This window comes from Hylobates moloch, unplaced genomic scaffold (genome assembly GCF_009828535.3).
Source record: "Hylobates moloch isolate HMO894 unplaced genomic scaffold, HMol_V3 SCAFFOLD_11, whole genome shotgun sequence".
Classification (NCBI taxonomy): domain Eukaryota; kingdom Metazoa; phylum Chordata; class Mammalia; order Primates; family Hylobatidae; genus Hylobates; species Hylobates moloch.
Window position 1 is genome coordinate 12,630,550 of NW_026652286.1, and position 23,458 is coordinate 12,654,007.

The 23,458-nt window shown below is 39.4% G+C and overlaps 1 protein-coding gene across 4 annotated transcripts in view; it reads left to right on the top strand.

The window, feature by feature from the left end:
* Positions 1-23,156, top strand: part of SLC1A2 (solute carrier family 1 member 2) — a 166,551-nt gene extending 143,395 nt beyond the window's left edge. For all 4 annotated transcript variants that reach the window (XM_032166271.2, XM_032166272.2, XM_032166269.2 and 1 more), the window contains exons 10-11: positions 8,591-8,822; positions 13,420-23,156. In XM_032166271.2, coding sequence (XP_032022162.1) covers positions 8,591-8,822; positions 13,420-13,491 — 304 coding nt within the window. In that variant the 3' untranslated portion in view covers positions 13,492-23,156. The remainder of the gene's footprint in view (positions 1-8,590; positions 8,823-13,419) is intronic.
* Positions 23,157-23,458: the final 302 nt, after the last annotated feature.

The window sequence follows — 23,458 nt, forward strand, 5'->3', positions numbered from 1 at the left end:
CTTGCCCATGCCTATGTCCTGAATGGTATTGCCTAGGTTTTCTTCTAGGGTTTTTATGGTTTTAGGTCTAACATTTAACTCTTTAATCCATCTTGAATTAATTTTTGTATAAGGTGTAAGGAAGTGATCCAGTTTCAGCTTTCTACATATGGCTAGCCAGTTTTCCCAGCACCATTTATTAAATAGGGAATCCTTTCCCCATTTCTTGTTTTTGTTAGGTTTGTCAAAGATCAGATAGTTGTAGATATGCGGCATCATTTCTGAGGGCTCTGTTCTGTTCCATTGATCTATGTCTCTGTTTTGGTACCAGTACCATGCAGTTTTGGTTACTGTAGCCTTGTAGTATAGTTTGAAGTCAGGTAGCATGATGCCTCCAGCTTTGTTCTTTTGGCTTAGGATTGACTTGGTGATGCAGGCTCTTTTTTGGTTCCATATGAACCAAAGTTTTTTCCAATTCTGTGAAGAAAGTCATTGGTAGCTTGATGGGGATGGCATTGAATCTATAAATTACCTTGGGCAGTATGGCCATTTTCATGATATTGATTCTTCCAACCCATGAGCATAGAATGTTCTTCCATTTGTTTGTATCCTCTTTCATTTCATTGAGTAGTGGTTTGTAGTTCTCCTTGAAGAGGTCCTTCACGTCCCTTGTAAGTTGGATTCCTAGGTATTTTATTCTCTTTGAAGCAATTGTGAATGGGAGTTCACTCATGATTTGGCTCTCTGTTTGTCTGTGATTGGTGTACAAGAATGCTTGTGATTTTTGTACATTGATTTTGTATCCTGAGACTTTGCTGAAGTTGCTTATCAGCTTAAGGAGATTTTGGGCTGAGACGATGGGGTTTTCTAGATATACAATCATGTCATCTGCGAACAGGGACAATTTGACTACCTCTTTTCCTAATTGAATACCCTTTATTTCCTTCTCCTGCCTGATTGCCCTGGCCAGAACTTCCAACACTATGTTGAATAGGAGTGGTGAGAGAGGGCATCCCTGTCTTGTGCCAGTTTTCAAAGGGAATGCTTCCAGTTTTTGCCCATTCAGTATGATATTGGCTGTGGGTTTGTCATAGATAGCTCTTATTATTTTGAGATACATACCATCAATACCTAATTTATTGAGAGTTTCTAGCATGAAGGGTTTTTGAATTTTGTCAAAGGCCTTTTCTGCATCTGTTGAGATAATCATGTGGTTTTTGTCTTTGGTTCTGTTTATATGCTGGATTACATTTATTTATTTGAGTATGTTGAACCAGCCTTGCATCCCAGGGATGAAGTCCACTTGATCATGGTGGATAAGCTTTTTGATGTGCTGCTGGATTCGGTTTGCCAGTATTTTATTGAGGATTTTTGCATCAATGTTCATCAAGGATATTGGTCTGAAATTCTCTTTTTTGGTTGTGTCTCTGCCAGCCTTTGGTATCAGGATGATGCTGGCCTCAAAAAATGTGTTAGGGAGGATTCCTTCTTTTTCTATTGAGTGGAATAGTTTCAGAAGGAATGGTACCAGTTTCTCCTTGTACCTCTGGTAGAATTCGGCTATGAATCCATCAGGTCCTGGACTCTTTTTGGTTGGTAAGCTATTGATGATTGCCACAATTTCAGAGCCTGTTATTGGTCTATTCAGAGATTCAACTTCTTCCTGGTTTAGTCTTGGGAGGGTGTATTTGTCGAGGAATTTATCCATTTCTTCTAGATTTTCTAGTTTATTTGCATAGAGGTATTTGTATTATTCTCTGATGGTAGATTGTATTTATGTGGGATCAGTGGTGATATCCCCTTTATCATTTTTTATTGCATCTATTTGATTCTTCTCTCTTTTCTTCTTTATTAGTCTTGCTAGCGGTCTATCAATTTTGTTGATCGTTTCAAAAAACCAGTTCCTGGATTCATTAATTTTTTGAAGGGGTTTTTGTGTCTCTATTTCCTTCAGTTCTGCTCTGATTTTAGTTATTTCTTGCCTTCTGCTAGCTTTTGAATGTGTTTGCTCTTGCCTTTCTAGTTCTTTTAATTGTGATGTTAGGGTGTCAATTTTGGATCTTTCCTGCTTTGTCTTGTGGGCATTTAGTGCTATAAATTTCCCTCTACACACTGCTTTGAATGTGTCCCAGAGATTCTGGTATGTTGTGTCTTTGTTCTTGTTGGTTTCAAAGAACATCTTTATTTCTGCCTTCATTTCGTTATGTACCCAGTAGTCATTCAGGAGCAGGTTGTTCAGTTTCCATGTAGTTGAGCGGTTTTGAGTGAGTTTCTTAATCCTGAGTTCTAGTTTGATTGCACTGTGGTCTGAGAGACAGTTTGTTATAATTTCTGTTGTTTTACATTTGCTGAGGAGAGCTTTACTTCCAACTATGTGGTCAGTTTTGGAATAGGTGTGGTGTGGTGCTGAAAAAAATGTATATTCTGTTGATTTGGGGTGGAGAGTTTTGTAGATGTCTATTAGGTCCACTTGGTGCAGAGCTGAGTTCAATTCCTGGGTATCCTTGTTAACTTTCTGTCTCATTGATCTGTCTAATGTTGACAGTGGGGTGTTAAACTCTCCCATTATTATTGTGTGGGAGTCTAAGTCTCTTTGTAGGTCACTCAGGACTTGCTTTATGAATCTGGGTGCTCCTGTATTGGGTGCATATATATGTAGGATAGTTAGCTCTTCTTGTTGAATTGATCCCTTTACCATTATGTAATGGCCTTCTTTGTCTCTTTTGATCTTTGTTGGTTTAAAGGCTATTTTATCAGAGACTAGGATTGCAACCCCTGTCTTTTTTTGTTTTCCATTTGCTTGGTAGATTTTCCTCCATCCCTTTATTTTGAGTCTGCGTGTGTCTCTGCACATGAGATGGGTTTCCTGAATACAGCACACTGATGGATCCTGACTCCTTATCCAGTTTGCCAGTCTGTGTCTTTTAATTGGAGCATTTAGCCCATTTACATTTAAAGTTAATATTGTTATGTGTGAATCTGATCCTGTCATTATGATGTTAGTTGGTTATTTTGCTCGTTAGTTGATGCAGTTTCTTCCTAGTCTCGATGGTCTTTACAATTTGGCATGTTTTTGCAGGGGCTCCAGCTGCGTGCTGGGAGAACCACTACTCTCTTCAAAGCTGTCAGTCAGACAGGGACATTTAAGTCTGCAGAGGTTACTGCTGACTTTTTGTTTGTCTGTGCCCTGCCCCCAGAGGTGCAGCCTGCAGAGGCAGGCAGGCCTCCTTGAGCTGTGGTGGGCTCCACCCAGTTGGAGCTTCCTGGCTGCTTTGTTTACCTAAGCAAGCCTGGGCAATGGCGGGCGCCCCTCCCCCAGCCTCGCTGCTGCCTTGCAGTTTGGTCTCAGACTGCTGTGCTAGCAATCAGCGAGACTCCGTGGGCGTAGGACCCTCCAAGCCAGGTGTGGGACACAATCTCCTGGTGTGCCGTTTTCCAAGCCCTTTGGAAAAGCGCAGTATTAGGGTGGGTGTGACCTGATTTTCCAAGTGCCGTCTGTCACTCCTTTCTTTGACTAGGAAAGGGAACTCCCTGACCCCTTGTGCTTCCCGAGTGAGGCAATGCCTCGCCCTGCTTAGGCTCACACACGGGGAGCTGCACCGACTGTCCTGCACCCACTGTTTGGCACTCCCTAGTGAGATGAACCCAGTACCTCAGATGGAAATGCAGAAATCACCTGTCTTCTGCGTTGCTCACGCTGGGAGCTGTAGACCGGAGCTGTTCCTATTCGGCCATCTTGGCTCCGGAGTCTTTTTGAACATTTATCTCACTCTAGTGGAGGAGGTAGACAAATAAACAGTACGTGGGTTCTTGGGGAAAAGGGAGTTTAAGAAGGATTTTTGCTGCCTAAGCAATTGGCATAGTGCCCTTACACACTCTAAGATGCTTATTAAACATCTGTTGAATAAATAAATTCACTAACAAAGAACTCAAAGTATTAGAGCTGATGTTTTCTTCTTTCTACTTAGCTATTAACAGGTATAAGAAAAGGAACATTTTCTTGCTCATGTATGCCTGTAACCTACAATGAGTACTTAAAGCATGTCTAGTATTTCTCTTATTCCATTTAATACAACCTCCTGTGAGTTTGGGATTAGCCTCATTCCCTTGCTCAGGTGAAAAGTGATTTGCTCAAGTGGGAATCAGAAGACCTGGGTTAGTGTTCTCACCCAAGGTCCAGGGCCCTTTGCATCTTGATTTTGCATCAAAAGAATAAAAGCATCAATCTGTTTTTATTGTTTTTAAAAAATTCATTTTTAAATATTCATTCATTCATTTTTGAGAGAGAGTCTTGCTCTATGGCCAGGCTGGAGTGCAGCGGCACAATCTTGACTCACCAGCAGCCTCTGCCTACCGGGCTCAAACGATTCTCCTATCTCAGCCTCCCGAGTAGCTGGGATTACAGACGTGCACCACCACGCCTGGCTAATTTTTCTATTTTTAGTAGGGACTGGGTTTAGTAGAGACCAAGGTGGTCTCACACTCCTGACCTCAAGTAATCCACCCACCTCAGCCTCCCAAAGTGCTGGGATTGCAGGCATGAGCCACTGCATCTGGCCGGTCTGCTTTTATTCTATACAACTCTGTCTTCCATCCATTCCTGTCCTGATGGCTATTTCATTGGCCAGAGTTCTTTTTCAAATTCAAGGAGATTTGATGGCATGGAAGAGATGTGGTGATAAAAAGAAAAAATGTGGGGAAAACTTACTCAGAAATCCTATTGCAAAAATTTGGCTGCTTCAGTGGCTGCTTCTGGAGATCAAGGATTTGGTGTCAAGGGTTGAAGAAGCAGTCGTTTGTAAACTTATATCAACCACTTGAGTGGAAATGGATTTGTTAAACTGGAAAAGTCATTAACGCTTTAGCATAGTATTTTGTGCTTTTGTTCAAAACATGGTATGTGAGTGGAGTTATCCCCAAACACAGTAGGACCCAGCACATAATGAGTGTCAACTATGGGCTAGGAACTGAATTTGTCTTCCCCAAATTCTACAAAGTATTAATAGTTATTTTGGCTACATGAGAAAAATTATGATTGAGCAAGTGTCTTAGTCCATTGAGACTGCTATAACAAAATACTATAGACCAGGTAGGTGGCTTATAAACAACAAAAATTTATTTCTTATAGTTCTGTGGAGGCTTGGAAGTCCAAGATCAAGGCACTGGCAGATTCTGTGTCTGGTGAGGGCCTGCTTCCTCATAGACAGCTATGTTTTCACACTGCCTCACATGGTAGAAGGGCCAAGGAGTCTCTGTTGGGCCTCTTTTCTGAGGTCACTGATCCCATTCATGAAGGCTCCACCCATGTGACCTAATCACCTCCCAATGGTCCCATCTCCAAATACCATCACCTTGGAGATGATTAGGTTTCATCATATGAATTTTGGGGGGATGCAAACATTCAGATCACAGCAGTAAGTCATCCAGATCACACAGTTAGTAAGTGGCTGAGCTAGATTAAAAATCAAGGCTGTGTGGTTCCATGGTGCTTCTCAACATGTGGCAGATGGTGGATTCCTGAATGGTACTGTCTGTGTTCACATTTGCTGTATGACTTTACTAGGATATGAGACTTTGGGAAGCCACTAAGCTCTCCAGGCCTTAGTTCTGTCATCTAGTAAATATGAATAATAGTACCTCTTCAGAGTGATAGTGAGGGTTAATAAGGTAGTATCTATAAAGTATGTTCTTTTTTTTTTTTTTTTTTTGAGGCAGAGTCTCGCTGTTGCCCAGACTGGAGTGTAGTGGCACCATCTCGGCTTACTGCAACCTCTGCCTCCCCAGTTCAAGCGATTCTCCTGTCTCAGCCTCCTGAGTATCTGGGATTATAGGTGCACACCACCATGCCTGGCTAATTTTGTATTTTTAGTACTGTATTGTTAACCAGGCTGTTCTCAAGTGCCTGACCTCAGGTGATCCGCCTGTCTCAGCCTCCCAAAGTGCTGCGATTGCAGGCATGAGCCACCATGCCCAGCCTATAAACTATATTCTTACACATAGTAAGTGTGATATAAATTTAACTGTCATCATCATTATCACTACCACCACCACCATTACCTTTGGTCTCTTTCTTTGCCAATAATGCAAATTATTCTGGGCTATGAGATCAATGGGTACTCAGAGTATTGCTCTGGAAGACCTCAGCATTCTTTGGAATTTTGCAATTGGTCAAAGCTGTTGTATATGTAAACTAAAAAGTATCTGAGTCAGGTCTCAATCCATTTAGAAGTTTATTTTTCCAAGGTTAAAGACATGCCCAGAAGAAAAAAACACAGAATCACAGAAACAGTCTGTAGCCTGTACTTTTCTCCAAAGATGATTTTGAGGGCTTCCGTATTTAAAGGGGAAATGCAGACTGGAGGAAAAAGAGGGAGAGTCTGGTCACTTTACTGAATCCACATGTTGCCAGGGAAAGGAAGCTGGTAGGGCAATAGACAATTATGTATTTATCTTGTCCTCAGTAAATCGGCACTTTACATAAGATAAGGTGAACATAGAGTAGCTACCTGTGGAGATATTTAACTATTAGCTATCTGCTTAGGAACAGAAGGAAAGGCATTTCTTGCATGATTCAACTTTCAGCTTTTTTTTTTTTTTTCCATTTGACATGGTAAACTGGGGGCTGGAGTTTTTACTTTCCTTTCACAGATACATGACTCAGGATACATTCCAGGAGGGATTGAAAGTATAGTGGAGTAGCTCCAAAGTAGACCACAACTGTATAACGGACAAATAGGTCAGCTAGTTAGTTGGGAGCGTTGCCATAGGAATTGTTGTGCTATTAAATAGGGTTCATGTTTTCAGGGGGAGATAGTAGCTTAACTAGCCATATTTGGATGAGCTACCTAGAAGTTGCCACAAATATATTTGAATTGACTTGATACAATTTATAATAATATTAAAATCATACATCATAGAATAAATAAGTTTTTTGAGTTCTTATGAAATGTCCGGAAGCATGTAAGCACTTTGTTATCTTATTTAATCTTCACAACAACCTTATGTATTGGAGATTTCTATTATTTTCATTTTATAAATGAGGCAACTAAGGCTCTCAAATGTCAAGTATGATCAGGGTTGTCAAACAGCCAAGGGACAAATTGGCATTTGATTCCGAATCAGGCTGCCTCTAAAGTTCATGCTTTTTCTTAACTACTGTCATGTATTCCTTCCTAAACCCATGTACTGGGGCTTCTTATTAATTATTCCAAGTGCCCGATTTTGTGGATGACCTCAAGACCCAGTCTTCATTCAGATGTAGACCCGATCACACTGAGGCAGATTCTCCAAAGCAGAAGAGGCGCAAGAGCATTCTCAGATGGAGAGATGCCCACGAGAGTTAAACTCCAGCTCTGATCACATTTTTTTCCACATTTTCTTCTTAGTTGAAATTAGAAAGACCACCAGCTTATACCTTGCAAACAACTGGCCTTGCAAAGGAGCCAGGCCCGACTTTTCCTAGTGCAGCTTCCTTATTATTCTCTAATAAGAAATATATTTGATAATAGCAACTAGAATTTATTTAGAGTCTTTGTTCCAAGAAAAAATTAAAGTTTCTGCTTTGCCTGGAACTAATATTATTTGAATTGAAAGCTAGAATGTCCTGGACTAGGACTGTCTCAGCAGCATCTTTATGTAAACTCCTTCATTTTAATTTTTTTAACTTTTTTTGTGGTTTTCCAGCATCCTTCCTTTTAAGACTTTGGATATCTGGTAAACATGGCCAAAAGTATTCTTCACATGGATTTGGCTTGAACTTATGGATGAGAGGAGAAAACTTACTCTTAAGAATTTAATTAGCTTTCCTGGCACTGAATTTCTAAGAGAGTTATCAACCATTCTTTTCTCAAGTCAAAACTTGCAACTCAAGACGGGAAGGATTTTCTTAACATTTCCTGATTCCAGAAACATTCTGGAAGGTTTATTTTTTTAGGTTAGTAGAGCAAGATAAAGTATTTTGTTTTTTTCAGGACAAGTAGTCATAACACTTATTGGTCAATGAGAAAATTATGGCTGGATTTCTTATCTAACAGCTGTGTCTGTTTGTGAGGGAAGCGGGTGCAGGGAGAAAGGAAGGGTTATTAGTTCCCATTCTTACAAAAAGAATGACTTTTCTACTATGAGAAAGTTCACAGATGGTTAGTTTTTCAGTAAAACAAATAAGTAAGATAAGCAGAGATAGTGTAGAGTCTTCAAAAACAGAACAGTTTAAATCAGGAGGGGTTGCTGGACTCAGCTAGGTGTGTCTGGAGCCTGTGTACTAGTTCTGATTTGGACACATTATTTTTCTTTAATCTTTTCTTTCCTCCTCCTCCTTTCCCTTTGCTACTGGTTATTGGTGTTTACCATTTGCCAGACATTTTACTAAGCACTTTACATACATTATCTCACTGAATTTTCACACAGCCGATGTGAGAAGTATAAGCATCATCTCCAACTGACAAACAAGGAAGTCAAGGCTCATGAAGGTTAAGTAACTTGCCCCAAATCAGGCAGAGGGAAAAGGTAGAGCCAGTATTCAACCCTACGTCTCTCTGACTCCAGACCTTGACCTCTCAACTACCACATAATACTGCTTCCTCACCGAACCTTTTCTGTTCTTTGTCCCCAGGGACAGGATGAGAACTTCGGTCAATGTTGTGGGTGACTCTTTTGGGGCTGGGATAGTCTATCACCTCTCCAAGTCTGAGCTGGATACCATTGACTCCCAGCATCGAGTGCATGAAGATATTGAAATGACCAAGACTCAATCCATTTATGATGACATGAAGAACCATAGGGAAAGCAACTCTAATCAATGTGTCTATGCTGCACACAACTCTGTCATAGTAGATGAATGCAAGGTACATTTCCCATTCATGGATATCGAGACTTGTATATAGTAGTGCATGCTTGATTTCTTAAAAAAAAAAAAAAAACATAAAGCCTGCATGTATTATTGTCACATTTATTTTCCTAAAGAATCATGTAACCCAAGCTTCTGTGAGTCCCAGATCATCTAATTCTGTGTCTAACATGTCAGGAAATCAACAAATCTGACAGAGAATCAATCAGTTGCTTATTTCATCCATGTGATGTGAAACAACCATTTGGATTCCCCTATCTACCCCACTTAACCAATTTGACCCCGGTTATCTTGAATATTTTGCCCAAGAATTTGCAGTTACTAGGCCAAGGCGGGCGGATCATGAGGTCAGGAGATCAAGACCATCCTGGCTAACATGGTGAAACCCCATCTTTACTAAAAATACAAAAAATTAGCCAGGTATGGTGGTGGGTGCCCTCCTGCTACTCAGGAGGCTGAGGCAGGAGAATTGCTTGAACCCGGGAGGCAGAGCTTGCATTGAGCCGAGATTGCGCCACTGCGCTCCAGCCTGGGCGACAGAACAAGACTCCGTCTCAAAAAAAAAAAAAAAAAAAAGAAAAAAGGAATTTGTGGTTACTAGAGCTTTTCTGACTTTCAAATATTTTATTCCTCAAATTAAACATGAAGAGAAATCCCCAGCATCATCTGATGTACCTAGCACAAGTATTCCTCCTTGCTATATATCACATATTGGTCGAAAATGTGCCCACATAACTTTACACAACTACCTTTTTCTTAATTATTTTTGTGGGAAAGGTGAATTTTGACCTGAGAGTACCTTGCTCCAAAAGTGGGTAAACAATTTCAAGTAAAGAACACTTATCCTTCAGGACAATTATCCAGAAATGTCTTTTTAAAAACACTACATCTCAGACACTGCCTGGCCGCACCATCTTTCTGCAGCATGGATGTTCTGGGCTCTCCTCCAAGCTGTTGGGTGCTAATTCTTCAAGCTTTATGGGCTCTGTCTAGCCTTCATTGTAACTAATTTGACATTGTCAAAGTCAGAGTGTCATGACCAGAGTAAAGCAAACTTGGAGAAACCCTGGCAGGTGAGCAGAATCAACTCTGGGGGTTGGTTTCTAAAATGATTCCACACAGCAGCTGAGGACAAGCTGAACCCAGCCAGAGATCTCTGGTACCTTTTTGACTTCTGTTGACAAGGTCACATTTAATCACTAATTTCTTCCTATATTACTTCTGGGTCATTACAAATACATATTGTGGCTCTTGCTGGGCAACTAAGGGTGTCACAGAAACAATTCTCTTTACTGGATTGTAACATAGGTCCAGAATTCTAGTGGACTAGCACAGGCTTTTTCTTGTCCTCTGTATGTAAGATACATACATGGGTCAACAAGGACTCTGAAACAAATTAGGGAGGGAAACCACCCATCAAGAGGCAATTGCACAAGTTTATTAATTGACTCAGTGAAAATGATTCAAATTATTAGAAATTCAGATGTACCTAAAGGACATGATGCATTCTCATGGAAAGCTGGTGTTTCCCACATCTGAGTGAATGTGCTGGATTATTCCCCATCAAAATGTTAGTTTGAATCAACAACCTCAATAATCTTGTGAATGGCTTTATGTTCTATTATATTTAAGTACTTATTGTGTGCCTTTTAAGATTCAGTTGAGTGCGCCTGTCTCATTCCTGTGAGATCCTATGTTTTGATTATTCATCAAGTATTTATTGAATGCCTATTATCTATAAAGCCATAAATTAGGCACTGGAGGACAGCAAAAAGAATGTACAATGTTGTAATGGTGATAAGACTTGAACTCAAATTATTGCCATATGAGGAAAAATTATGTAAAACAAAAAAAACACAATTTTTTAAAAATTTCATAATGATATTTGAGAAGAATCCCAGCGGTTAATTGCGTATGGCCCTTTTGGAATTTCTCAAGAGGCTTCTTAATATTTTGTAGGACACTTTTTGAAAAAGAAGGTGTGTGGGCATGGAGATGTCTTTAGATTTCAGACTTCCTGGATTTGTTTTTGAAGGACATCAAGCACATGAGGATAAATTTGCTTCTTTTTTTTTTTTTTTTTTTTTTTTGAGACGGAGTTTCACTCTTGTTGCCCGGGCTGGAGTGCAATGGCACGCTCTCGGCTCACCGCAACCTCCACCTCCCAGGTTCAAGCAATTCTCCTGCCTCAGCCTCTCTAGTAGCTGGGATTACAGGCATGTGCCACCATGCCCAGCTAATTTTTTTGTATTTTTAGTAGAGACGGGGTTTCTCCATGTTGGTCAGGCTGGTCAGTAACTCTTTACCTCAGGTGATCCACCTGCCTCGGCCTCCCAAGGTGCTGGGATTATAGGTGTGAGCCACTGCGCCCGGCCAATTTGCTTCATTTTTTAAAGCAAACTATTTCAAGCCCTATAAGGAAATGTGAATTACCCATATCGGTAGGAAGTAAGCTCATTAGGAGTAAGGCTTTGTCCCCAGTTATACTACTGTGACCCAGCCCTAAAATAGTGTCTGGCATGTTGTAGGGGACTCAACAAATATGTGTTGAATGTATCCTTTTAGCATCTTTAGTCCTTGCTATATTTTAGGTAACCTTTTTGCTGGACAGTTCCATAGAGATAGTGGCTCAGTCTCTATGTAAGTGGTCAGCCAGCCAACCACCTGCAAACTCATTGGTTAATTAGCATTTAGGTGACCAGTGGTCAAGCTGAGCAGGTCTTGAAGATGATGAAAATAGCTCTATTGGTTTATCAACTATTTCAGCTGTTTACATTTTTGATGAAATGGTTGGGTTCAGCTTAGTGAAGGCTATTTGATCCTCAGCCTTTGCTGGGTAAAGGAAGTTGATTCTTCTCACTCTAAATCAGTTAACTGTGTTGACGCTGATGTGGGAAGGAGGCAGCCAGAGCCATGGAGATAAATTTACACCCTTTCTGAGGATATCTGGGTCACATTTATTTATTCCTTTGAACTTCCTTATGGTTAATTCTGTCTCGCTATTTCCCACTTTTTAAAAACTGAGATGGGAGATGTCAGCGCTTGCTGCCAATGCCATCCTCTTTTTCTTTTGTATTACCCAAGTGGTTGGAGCAGAGAGAAGTGGGACAGGTTGGGGAATGGAGTCCTAGCTTTCTTTAGCCCAGCCAAGAAAGGAAATGCCAAAAAAAAATCTGCTGTCCCAGATACTTTTGAAACATAGGCCCCAGTATTTACAAACAAGAAAAACAAAACAAAAACACTTCCCCCCAAGTGCTGTCTGATCTTCCAAAGGCACCACACTGTGATTGATAATTTTGTACCACTATTGATGTGGTTCATCACTGAGAGCCAAATAGGCACATTCAAGGTTATAGTGAACAGGCAACTTTTTTCAGGCAGACAGTCTGTCCCTGGCAGTCTTTCTTAACAGTTCACTGAAAGGGAAACAAATTTGCTGCAGCTCTGGTCAAAACTTTAACCATTTCATGCATTGTTATGTCTCGTTGGTGTGTGTATTCAAACTCTTGCCTGGTAATAGTAGTTTGAAGTTGCACAATAGTTTTCAAGTTTAATCAGAATAACTGCATGTGGAGCGGTCATTGCTAATTGCATGGTCTGTTTTTCTGAAAAAAATCGGGGGCTAATGGAGATTGGATGAATGGTTTTTATTTTCCTTTGCTTGATTCGTTGAAGGGCACTTGGTTTTCTGTTCCTAGCATGTTGTATGTGGTCATGATGCATGCATTTCACTTCCACTTGGGTAAGAAGAAAGTCAGATTTCTTTCAAACATTGCTGCGTTTGTCATGTCTCCATATTCTAATGCTTTCATAAATCCAGTCTCTCCATTATGTGGAATATCAGTCGTGGGTTTAAGTTTGCACATGACGTTGAGGACAGACAGACAGAAGGTAAGCTAGGAAAACTACTTAGAAGTGGAGGGGAAAACCTCCTATTCTGCAAAAAGGTTCAGTTCACTTTGAGCCAGGGAAGCATAATATAGATGGTCTAGTAATTATATCTGATTATTAAATGTCTGCATTGAAGTAATTTAGATAGACATTGTCACCAATCTCAGACTTTTAATTCTCTCTACTTTTCTTTTTAATCTTTAAAGCTGGGATAGCTTATTTGGCACAGCTGAAATGTCATAATTTCTGATTTAAAAATTAGACACGTATGCCATCTACCTGGTGTCATTGCAACTGAACCTTTCACATGCATGAGTAGAACTAGATACCTAGTTCTGGATTTCCTCCTCTGTGGTTGTATGGAGTAGCACGTGGGCACTATATTTTAAAGACTGTGTTATTGTGTGATGGATCTCTGGGTAGTTAGACACCCCACAACACTAAAAACATAGTAGAAGTTATTCCCCAAATTGCAAAGCATCTTTAATACCTTGATACTCCCAACCCAAATGTGGATTTTTAAAATTCTCAGATCACTGTTGAAACCCAAGACAGGTTCAAATTCAATATGGAAAGAACTCCATTTAAAACTAATATTTCAGTCATGTAGTATAATCTTGGATTTGGTGCTTCTCCACATAACCCACAGGGCTTTTTTCTGGTTCGTGGCCTGTAAGCTGGATGTTGATGATAATTATTTTCAGGTAACTCTGGCAGCCAATGGAAAGTCAGCTGACTGCAGTGTTGAGGAAGAACCTTGGAAACGTGAGAAATAAGGATATGAGTCTCAGCAAATTCTTGAATAAACTCCCCAGCGTATCCTATGGTAAATGATGATATAAACAAGCTTTCTTTAAAAAGGAAAAAAAAAATGCATATATTTCTATGTTTACTTAATCTGTTAGCCGAGGCTTAGAGGAGCTCTTGTGAGTCAGTGATGACAGGCACGGTGCTGTGTCTTTGCCAAATAATGCTTTATAACCGTCTAATTTTCTCACTTGTATTATTATTTGAATGGATGCTGCTGGAGGAATCAGTTTGAATTGAAGACACGTTCTTGCCAGCTTCCCTTTTCTCCCAAGATGCAGAAATGTGGATGCTCTTTTCCCAGGGGACATGAGTAAAGCAGTGTGGTACGCTCCAGGGACTTGGGAAAATGAGCAAACACACAGTGTGTTATTCCTTAAAGTGTTCTCCATGTCTCGCCTTGTTATGCACAAGAGATTCTATTAAAAGCCTCTAGAAGTAACTCCCCTTAAAACGTCTAGTAAAGTTTGCACATGGGTTGATTAAAAGCAAATACCTGTCTTAGGGAATTCTGACAATTTATCTTCCATATGCTCTTTAAGTAAAATGTTTCAAAGAGAGTTTTAGAGGGAGCCATGCTCTTAAAGGCACTTGATTAAAGAACCTGTTACGTCTCCGCCTTACCCTGTGTAATCTGTGAGAACAATGGTTGAAATTTCAAAGTATGTTTCATTATTCTTTCTAAATTTGATAATTGATTAGGAAGTATTTTATATATAACCACTGTACATATTGACAAAAGTAAGAGAGCACAGTCAACATAAAGTTTAACCGGAGTTAAATATTCAAATTTATTTATGTTTGGTTTGCCTTCACCTGGTGTAGTAAAATCAAGTGAGATTATTTGGTATGTGTTTTGCTTTGTTTAACCCAAAAGTTTATTTTTTGTTTCCTAAAGAAAAAGATATTTTTAATCTGTCGATTATTTCAGTCATCATCTCATCATCCTAGAAAGCCTGGTCGTTTTACTGTCCTCACACATGGAAGACACTTGTGTTGGCTGTGCCTCTTTTAATGTCATCTCTTGATGAAACAAAAATACTGGTATTTATCCAATATGTTGAAAGCATTTTGTTATCTTCTATTAAAGCACATAAAACCAGTTATAGGACACAGTTGGAAGCAGAGCCAGTTTTCCTTCTCAATCTTCTCAGTAGAAAGGAACAGAAAACAAACATCTGTGCAAAACCCTATAAAAGTGACATTCCTATGGCAGAGTCGAGGCAGCCTTGAACCATGACATGGCAACAAAGGATGGCTCTGTACCACTTCACAGATGGAATCTTGTTTAAGGCTGTGAAGTTTTAAGGAATAAATGATATAATTGGTGTAGCACAGTGCCTTGCATGCAGTAGTCAGCCAACAAATCCTTAATGATTGGTAATGCAAGCTAAATTTTTTAATTTCTCTACTATCCTTTTTTATTTGATAATGCACAGTATTTTCCTAAGGTTGCTGGGTTTGGGAGTAAACTTGGGACTTGAATCATTGAGAAATAAAGCACATTTGACTCTAAGAAGTATGTAGAACCTTGTTTATAGGTGAGAGTAGGCTGTATTATATGAAACCAGCAGAGGGATGCTGAGACAGTCATGGTTTATAGAACCCAAATTCTCTGAGATGAGGGTGCTCATGGACCTCAAATAGCCTTTCTTATCTACTCCTTGTGACTTCTCTCTTTTAAATCAGATACCTTTGAAACATACAAGAGACATGAGATTCCAGTTGTTTTTGTCTCCTAAACCCTCATTATTTTTGGATAAGGATCACTACTGAACAATATTAGGCAACTTTTCAGTTTTGCTTTTCAAATGACATTGGTCTCTACTTCCAGTAGATGGGCAGTTAACAGGGTGGTCAAGGGATGTGATTAAGTGTAGTAGTAGAAAATGCATTCTTTTTTTGTTTTTTGTTTTTTTAGACGGAGTCTTGCTCTGTTGCCCAGGCTGGAGTACAGTGGTGCGATCTCGGCTCACTGCACTGCAACCTCCACCTCTTTAGTTCAAGCAATTCTCCTGTCTCAGCCTCCCGAGTAGCTGGGACCACAGGCGCATGTCACCACGCCTGGCTAATTTTTTGTATTTTTAGTAGAGATGGGTTTCATTGTGTTAGCCAGGATGGTCTCGATCTCCTGACCTCATGATCCACCCGCCACGGCCTCCCAAAGCGCTGGGATTACAGGCGTGAGCCACTGCACCTGGCCAGAAAATGCATTCTTTACAACAAATGTTATAGGTTAAGGAGACAGTTCCTGGGTTTAGCTGTGAAACTGTTTAGGATTTTCTTTAAGTGGTGTTCCCAAGAGCTTTTTTATGATAAGTTGGAAGCTATAGGCAAAGCGTCTAGGAGCTTGTTGTTTTTTGTTATGGAAGGCCAACTTTGGGATCTGTATACATGGGCATGTTTCTCAAAGGAGTGGTCACAGGATTGTCTTCTCAAAACTCTGCCTGAAACCTTTCTGGTGTGTTTTGTCTTCAACTTTTTCCTAGCTATCCTATTAGCCTGTAAATATGTCAGCAGACAATGTGTTTGGAAGAAACAAGGTGTACAGCTTCACAAAGCAAGTTTTTCTGGTTTGAGACTTACTGTGTGCAGGAAATCTCATGAGAATATACTTAGAAATTCACACTTATCTGGAAATTCAATAAGTCATATTAAAAATATACAATTTCTTGAACTCAGGACTAGCCTGAAAATCCAAAATGCATGTAGAGTTGACATGTTGACATATGTCTATGTCCTCTGTTTTTTTTAAGCCTCATTTATTTCTCCCATGCCATGCCCATTTGGGATTTTCTTTGCCCAGCATATGTGCCATAAACAGAACAAATGGATCCAGGGTATACCTCTAATAACCTTTATCTAAATAGAACACATTTAACCTGTCAATTACATGTATAGATTTATCCTAATTGGTTCAACGTAAATATGAATGCTTGTAATAGCCTGTTACTATTTGATAATGCATAAATGTTGTATTTATATACAGTTACAGCAGGCCAGAAACATACATACACTGCATCCTGTAAGGTCTGTAAATCAGGGCTTTGGCAATGCCATTTTGCTATAGACTCATTCACGTTTTTTAGGAATCAGAATCATTTCAGGAGAAAACCAACTAAGTAGACTTTAATTCTTCTCTTTCTCATTCTTGCCCTTTGAGAAACCCAAGTGGAATCATCACTTAATTACTTACTCAAATTCAATGAATCAAATCCAATCAGTGAGAAGAATAGCTTATCTTTCAAGGTAATACTTTACCTTAGATCTTTGAGGGCATGCTTCCCATACAAAGAGCATCAGAAAATCAGGGCAATCATCTAGATCTCAGAGATCTTCAACATAGGACTCTAGGTCATGAGAGCTGAACCACATAGCCATCAGTTTCAGTTTTTACTTCCTATTGAGTGTGTAGAAACACAGCCTATGGTTTTGCTGTCTGCAGAAGTTACCATACCCTGTAAAAGACAAATATTTCTTTCTCCTCTCGAACCACTAGTCAGCCTGGATATTCATGAAAGCTGAAAGAAGGGGTGCCAAAATGCCTAGCAGACTCATGGAACATGAGAAAGGCTTAGGGAAAATTCAAGTCATGGGGAGATTCCTGCTAGGTGATGCCAGGAATCCCAATGACCTATTGATTAGAGGGTCTCTGGTCATTTCCACTTGTGCGTGGAGAAATATGTCATTTGCATATGTATCTAGTCAAGAAGCTCTTTTGGAGCAAAGTGGTTGGGAAACTCATTTACTGGGTCCACCAAAGGAAACCCCATTCTGCCATGTTTTTGCAAATACTGCACGTCCCTTTGCTCTCAATAGCAAAAGTTATGTTATAGTTTTTACTTTTGTCAGAATCAAGGCTTCGGCCACCTGTGCAATATTTTCCCATGGAATGCAGCAATAAATCCAAGTAGGTATATCCGTGCTCAGAGAGAATTCTCCGTAGTTCTGGCTCCTGAAAAACAAGTCTCATCAGCTCTCATCTAGTTTGATGACTAAAAGTGCACAGCAGTTACACCCCAGTGGAAGTGATTTTTCTCACCTAGCTGCTCTCTAACTCTTAGAGCTATCTAGCTGTCTGAACTGCTGGTTTGTTTTACTTATTCTCCAACTGAACTCATTCCAAACCAAGAAAAAGGACCAAATGAAATTTTCAGTTATTATCATACTTGCTCCTTGAATAAGAATGCTAGAGTCTGGAGGCAGAAGAAGACTAAGTTAAAGCAAACAGCCTGAAGGAATTCTGGAGTGAGAGTTTTGTAAGTCTAGTTGTCAAAGAAGATAAATGGTCTCAGTATCTGTAGTAATTTCTGGTTAAGCCTAGAGGGATCACTGAGTGCCAATCCAAGCAGGTGGCACTAGAGGCGGATTGTTCTCTTAGCATAGAGTGAGTTTCCAGCTGCTCATGACACATTTTCTTATGATTTTCCGTAAAAGAAAACCAAATTTTCTACTCTTCCTCTTCCTTTCCTATCATTTCCACTTATTGTTGCTGCTTTGCTAACAGACAGCTTAGTAAACCATCACACAAGTTAGTGTGAGGCTTGGTTTTAAAATAGATAACAGAGAATCTTGATTAAATAGTATCCAACTTTGTAGCGTGTACCACAGCTAATTCAGGCAATGACATAGAGATGATAAGAAGCAACATGGTTTGGTAGAGGGAACATTTGATTTAGACTCTGCCCATTTTTAGCTGTATGACTTACGTAAGTCATTTTGTGTCCAAGCCTCATTTTCTCCCATATGAAAAGTGAAGGGGTGGGATTAAATGATTAAAATCGCCTTCCAGCCCTGTGAGCCCAATGTATTATGATCTCTGCTTTGTTTCCTTCTTAAGAGGCTTCCTACTATAAAATGTGACCTATTTACATTTTAATTTGAAGTAGCCCACAATAATGAATAATCAATTTAGATTTTTCTCATCTCCTTTGGGAGAAATTAAATTCAAGCCTCTATTCATTTGATGTTTTACAACAAGCTTGGAAGGTGGCCATGTTCACTCACAGTTTGATGTTTTGAGACACCAATAAACATTTTTTAACAAAAGTTCCATTTACTTAAACTCACCTTCCTAATAGAAGTAGTGATTTGGCTCACGGAAAAATGTTTCCAGAGTCAACATGAGAGGACTGGATGAACCTACAGCCTCACTCAAGCTGTTGCATCCTTCCTGCTGTAGCAACAGAGCCCACTCTGAATACCCAAAACACACAATTTTCTCCAACAATTCTAATTGCCAACCCAGTATGGGAATTTGAGAGCCTTTGGCGAATAACCTTGATCACTCTTATGAAATTTGGTGCAACAGTTGCACAATCACGGCAACTGTCTGTAAATATCTTCTCTTCTCCGCCAGTATGTAGACATGCACACCCATTCACAAGTAAGCCCGCAAATTCATTTTCACACTTTCCTCTTGGTTTCTTTTTATCATGGGCATCACATTGCAGGAAGAGATGCTCTAACTTACAAGAATGGAATTTTCTGATTATCATTGCCCTCTTCAAGGCCTGATTAGTTTCTAGGGTGGATGGGATACAATGCATGGTCTACAAGGTGCATGTCACCAGCCATGATCTTTAAACAACCTCTTGCACTTTCTGGCACTGCTGCAATGGCCCATGGCTGACACCTCTGCTCTTTGTCCAAACTTCTGCTAAATAGAGTAGTGTTGGTATTTGTTGTGTTGTGAACTCCTTTATTGCCAGAGACTTCAGCTCTTCAGGTTTGCAGGGGCAAGATGTAAAGCTAGGACTGAAAGGACTGGCTTTTGTTTGTTGGCCGGCTTTTTCCATTAGTGCAAAAAATCTGATGTAAGGGCAGCAAGATAAACACAATTTCTTCATTGACCCAGATAAGAACCTGTAGAAAAGTGAGAGATGCCCCTAAGTTCCTATTTCATTTATCCTAAATAATATCCTGAATAACTACTGATCATTTTTTTTCTATGTCCAGCCTTGCTTCACTTTCCAACCTCCAGGCCAAATATTCATTTTGATATTTTACAAAATCCTTCTGGTTTTTACACAGGGCCCTTTTGTGCTGAGAATAAAACCTGCTATTGGAACAGACCTCACTGCTTTGTAGAGTCAGCAGTTGATCTAGAGAATGGGTAGCAACAGGTCCTCAGTTTCTCTGGAGACACCCCCAATCCTTGGGTGAGTGTTGAAACCTGACAACTGACTGTTAGCCTTGTCATCATCCTCACAGGAGATGGAGATGTTGCAGTCGGAGCCTCACTCCTTCTGGGGCACTGTTTCTTCTCATGGCAACCATTTTGCCTGCCTGGAAACAGCCTGTTGCCTTTGCTAGGGGGCAAATACACACACTAGCCCAGGAAGTTGGTCCAGCACATCTCTGAGGTTTCTCCCCCATGGACCCATGGAGCAAATTCCCTGAGATATATGATCAGAAAGTTGGCTGTCTGGTGGTTTAATACTCCATAAGAGTTACTTCCCTTATAGAAAGTCATCCTTTGGCATCTAGATTTTTCTACAAATCACCTTAACTCCCTTCCTTTCTCTTTCTCCTGGAAAACCTCAACATTGCATCTCCATGTTGCACAACACAGATCAGATTATCTGGTCACTCTAGAGATTTGTATATAAAAAAACTACTTTTTTGAGGATTTTGTATATTGTTTTTCTATTTGTTTTCTACAGCTTGAGGAAAGAGCTGGCAAACTGTGAATCTCACTTGATCTTGTTGCCAGTAGATATATTTTGGCTTCCTGGTAAGAGTCTGTATTACCAGGGACAATATATTGCCCTCTGATCAGTATTGCACCCTAAATCCACAAATTCCTCCAACCCAGTCTTACATTTTTTTAAACAAATCCCCTAGTTTGTTTGCTATTATTTATAAAGAGCATTAGAAAATGTATTTATAGACCTGGATATTATATGTTTAATATTAATTTAGCCTTTAATAATGTTATAGGTTTGTAACTATTCTTCAGAAATTATAAAGAACTCAGTGTAGACTGAATTAATCTATTTAGTATCTGTAATTTTGCAGACATATTTTCTTACAGTATTTTCTATGTAACCACACATGTAGAATTATAACTAATTAGAGCACAAGAAGTTTCTTCAGCAATTTAGAGCTACCAATTGTTTCTTGACTGTATAGTCACATTTGACAAATTTAAGAACCCAGTCTTTAGTGATGCAATGAACAAAATGAACCATTAAGAATGAGGAATTGCTTAAATTCCTTAGCTGGTGAGGATATGCATCTAAATAATTCATCTTTTTAACTCAAGGAATGGTGCTGATTTTTAAAATTTTTGACACCAGGCCTTGTTTTTCCAGCTGAGCATTCTAATTTTGCTTTTCTCTAAGACTATCAAAGACAAGGTATTAATAGTAGGATTATTTCTAGATCAGAATGTTTCATACCTTCCTAAAGGTTTATGTGAAAATTGGCTTAGGAAAACTTTGAGTAGCAGAGACTGAGGATGAGTGCTAGAGATGAAATCAGGACAGATTTGTTGCAGTTAATTCTTGCCAAGCAAATTAGTGGTAAACGTCACATTGTTATGTAAATTGAGCACATATTTTTAAAGAAAGTTTTAAAAAAATTTTAGAACCACTATGAGGCAATACTGTATCACTGGGGGCTGGAAGTGGGGGCTTAGAATCATGCTGAAATTGTTTAGAAGCAGCCCAGGTAGTTTCTGTCCTCAGGTGAATAACGGACTATATAACTTCCCCGAAAGGTAAAACAATAGCCGCTGCAAAGACGAGGTGTCTTCCTTCCACCAAATACTTTCTGAGATGGTGGTAGGACTAGTATTTTTACCGTGGTTTAAAAAGTAGTCAGTTACATAGAAAGTGTATTGGTATGTATTTGAACCTGCTCTTCATTAAACAAACAGATTAGATGTACCCTCAACTGGCAATAATTGTATCTATTTTCAAGTACAGCTAGCTGTCAAAGCATGAAGCTCTTGTGTATACACACTGACACTTGGTTCACGCATGAAGAACAGTGCCTATGCACTTTGTGTAGCTATCATGTAGGGATCTAGGTGTAATTTCGGTGAAATGGTGTATAGATGTATTGTAATTTAAATGTATATGTTATTTTTGGCTATTCATCTAAATGCAGTAGACATGTTGATCGGTGTTTTGCAAACATTTCTTTTCCTTCTTAGATAACTAGTCGTGAATCATTTCTCCTCTTTCTCAATGTGGTTTGGGAATATATATGAGTGAAGAATTTATCTATGAATCCTTTGTACTGATGATTGTTTGAAAGTCTGTGTGTGTCCAGCACCTTTGTAAATACACAATTCAGAGCAGGGATGGGCTGGGTGTGTGTCCTGGTTCTTAGTGAAAGATCATCTCATGTCTGTTTAATACACGGTGAGTGCAACTGTGAAACTTTTGATTACCTAGACTTAGGTAGGTTTAGAATGAGAACATCCATCTACAGTCCTCCTTTGCTTGGCGGATTGGGCTCAGAGAGACAAAAAGTTAGTCTGCCCCTGTGCATATTAGCATCACGTCTTTAGAGAAAGGTCAGCCTCTCAGTTTGCCAAATACTCATCATGATGCTCATGACTTAAAGGTTCTGAGGAGCCTTGTCTCCCTTGGATTTTTGAGTCAGGGTACAGGAAAAAACATTGCTGACTAACTAACTGCAAATGGACATGTAGGTGAAACCCTACGAAAGCACAGTTCTGGCTATAAACTTCACAGTTCTCTGTAAAAAACATAGAGCACTAGAAGCACAGGAATAGTGAGTGTACAGCTTATGCGGTTGTAGAGGGGCAACTGATGAACACAGGTCCCACATATATGAGGGAGTATGACCTTCTCTACCTAATATTTTCTGTGTGTATGGTTTGAATGATTGAAGATGGGATTAACTAATGCAAATATACAGTTGCCTCCTAAAACACACATTCTGTATAATTATCACTAAATACAATGCTGTGAGGTCTATAGTTCCTGTAACCCCTTTCTTCTCCCCAAGGACAGAGAAGAACTAGCCATGTGCTATAGGAAACCCTGAGTGCCCTACTCTTTTCCCAAGAAGAGTAAAGCCTACCATATAATCAGGGGGCATGAAGCACATTAATTTGCAGTTGCTGCTTCATATGAGGAGATATGGTGGACAGGCTAACTTTTCCTTGAAAATGTGGCTTCTTCAACTCCTTTCAAATTTAGGATGGAATACTTCCTGAAATAAAACTGGGCTTTATGCAGGATTCTCTTTGAAAATTCTTGTATGTCCAGAACACAAGATAAAAATAATTGTATTCCTCACATTCACAATCCCCATTGGTCTGAAGTCATGTAGCACAGAGCATCTATAGCACATAGTGTTTAAAGACTAATGAATGCAAAAAGATAAAATCTTCAACTAATTTTTGAATTGTTTCTCATATATAGTACTAGAAAATGCCTTGTTGATGAAGCACATTTTGGGTAGTTGAGGTCTTTTGTTTTCGCCTTTAGCTTTCTAAGCTTTCTTACAATGTGGACTCATTACTGTAACATTTCATGTGTAAAATAACTGGATATTCTTTATATACTGGAAATAACCTGGGAATCCAATATTTCACTAAGTGTTTTAACTTTTGTGTATATATCTCTCATCAATAAATGTGGATTTCAATTTATTTTGATTGTTGCCTCTTCTTTAATTCCCATTTTAGACTAATTGTTGGTTACATAGTAGTGTTCTTTTTGTAGAAACATAAATTGATGGCACAATGTTAAAATGAGTATTTTCTAGGAAGCCTAAATATCTACTGGAATTACATCTTGCAATCTAAAGTTAGTAAGTTGAACAAAATGGTATATAGTCAATGAATCAGCCGGTATGGGGTAGCCCTGAAATCTCAGGGCCTTAAAACCAAAGTGTATTTCTTATTCATGTGACATGTCCATTACCAGTTGGCTGGGAGACTCTGCTCTGTGC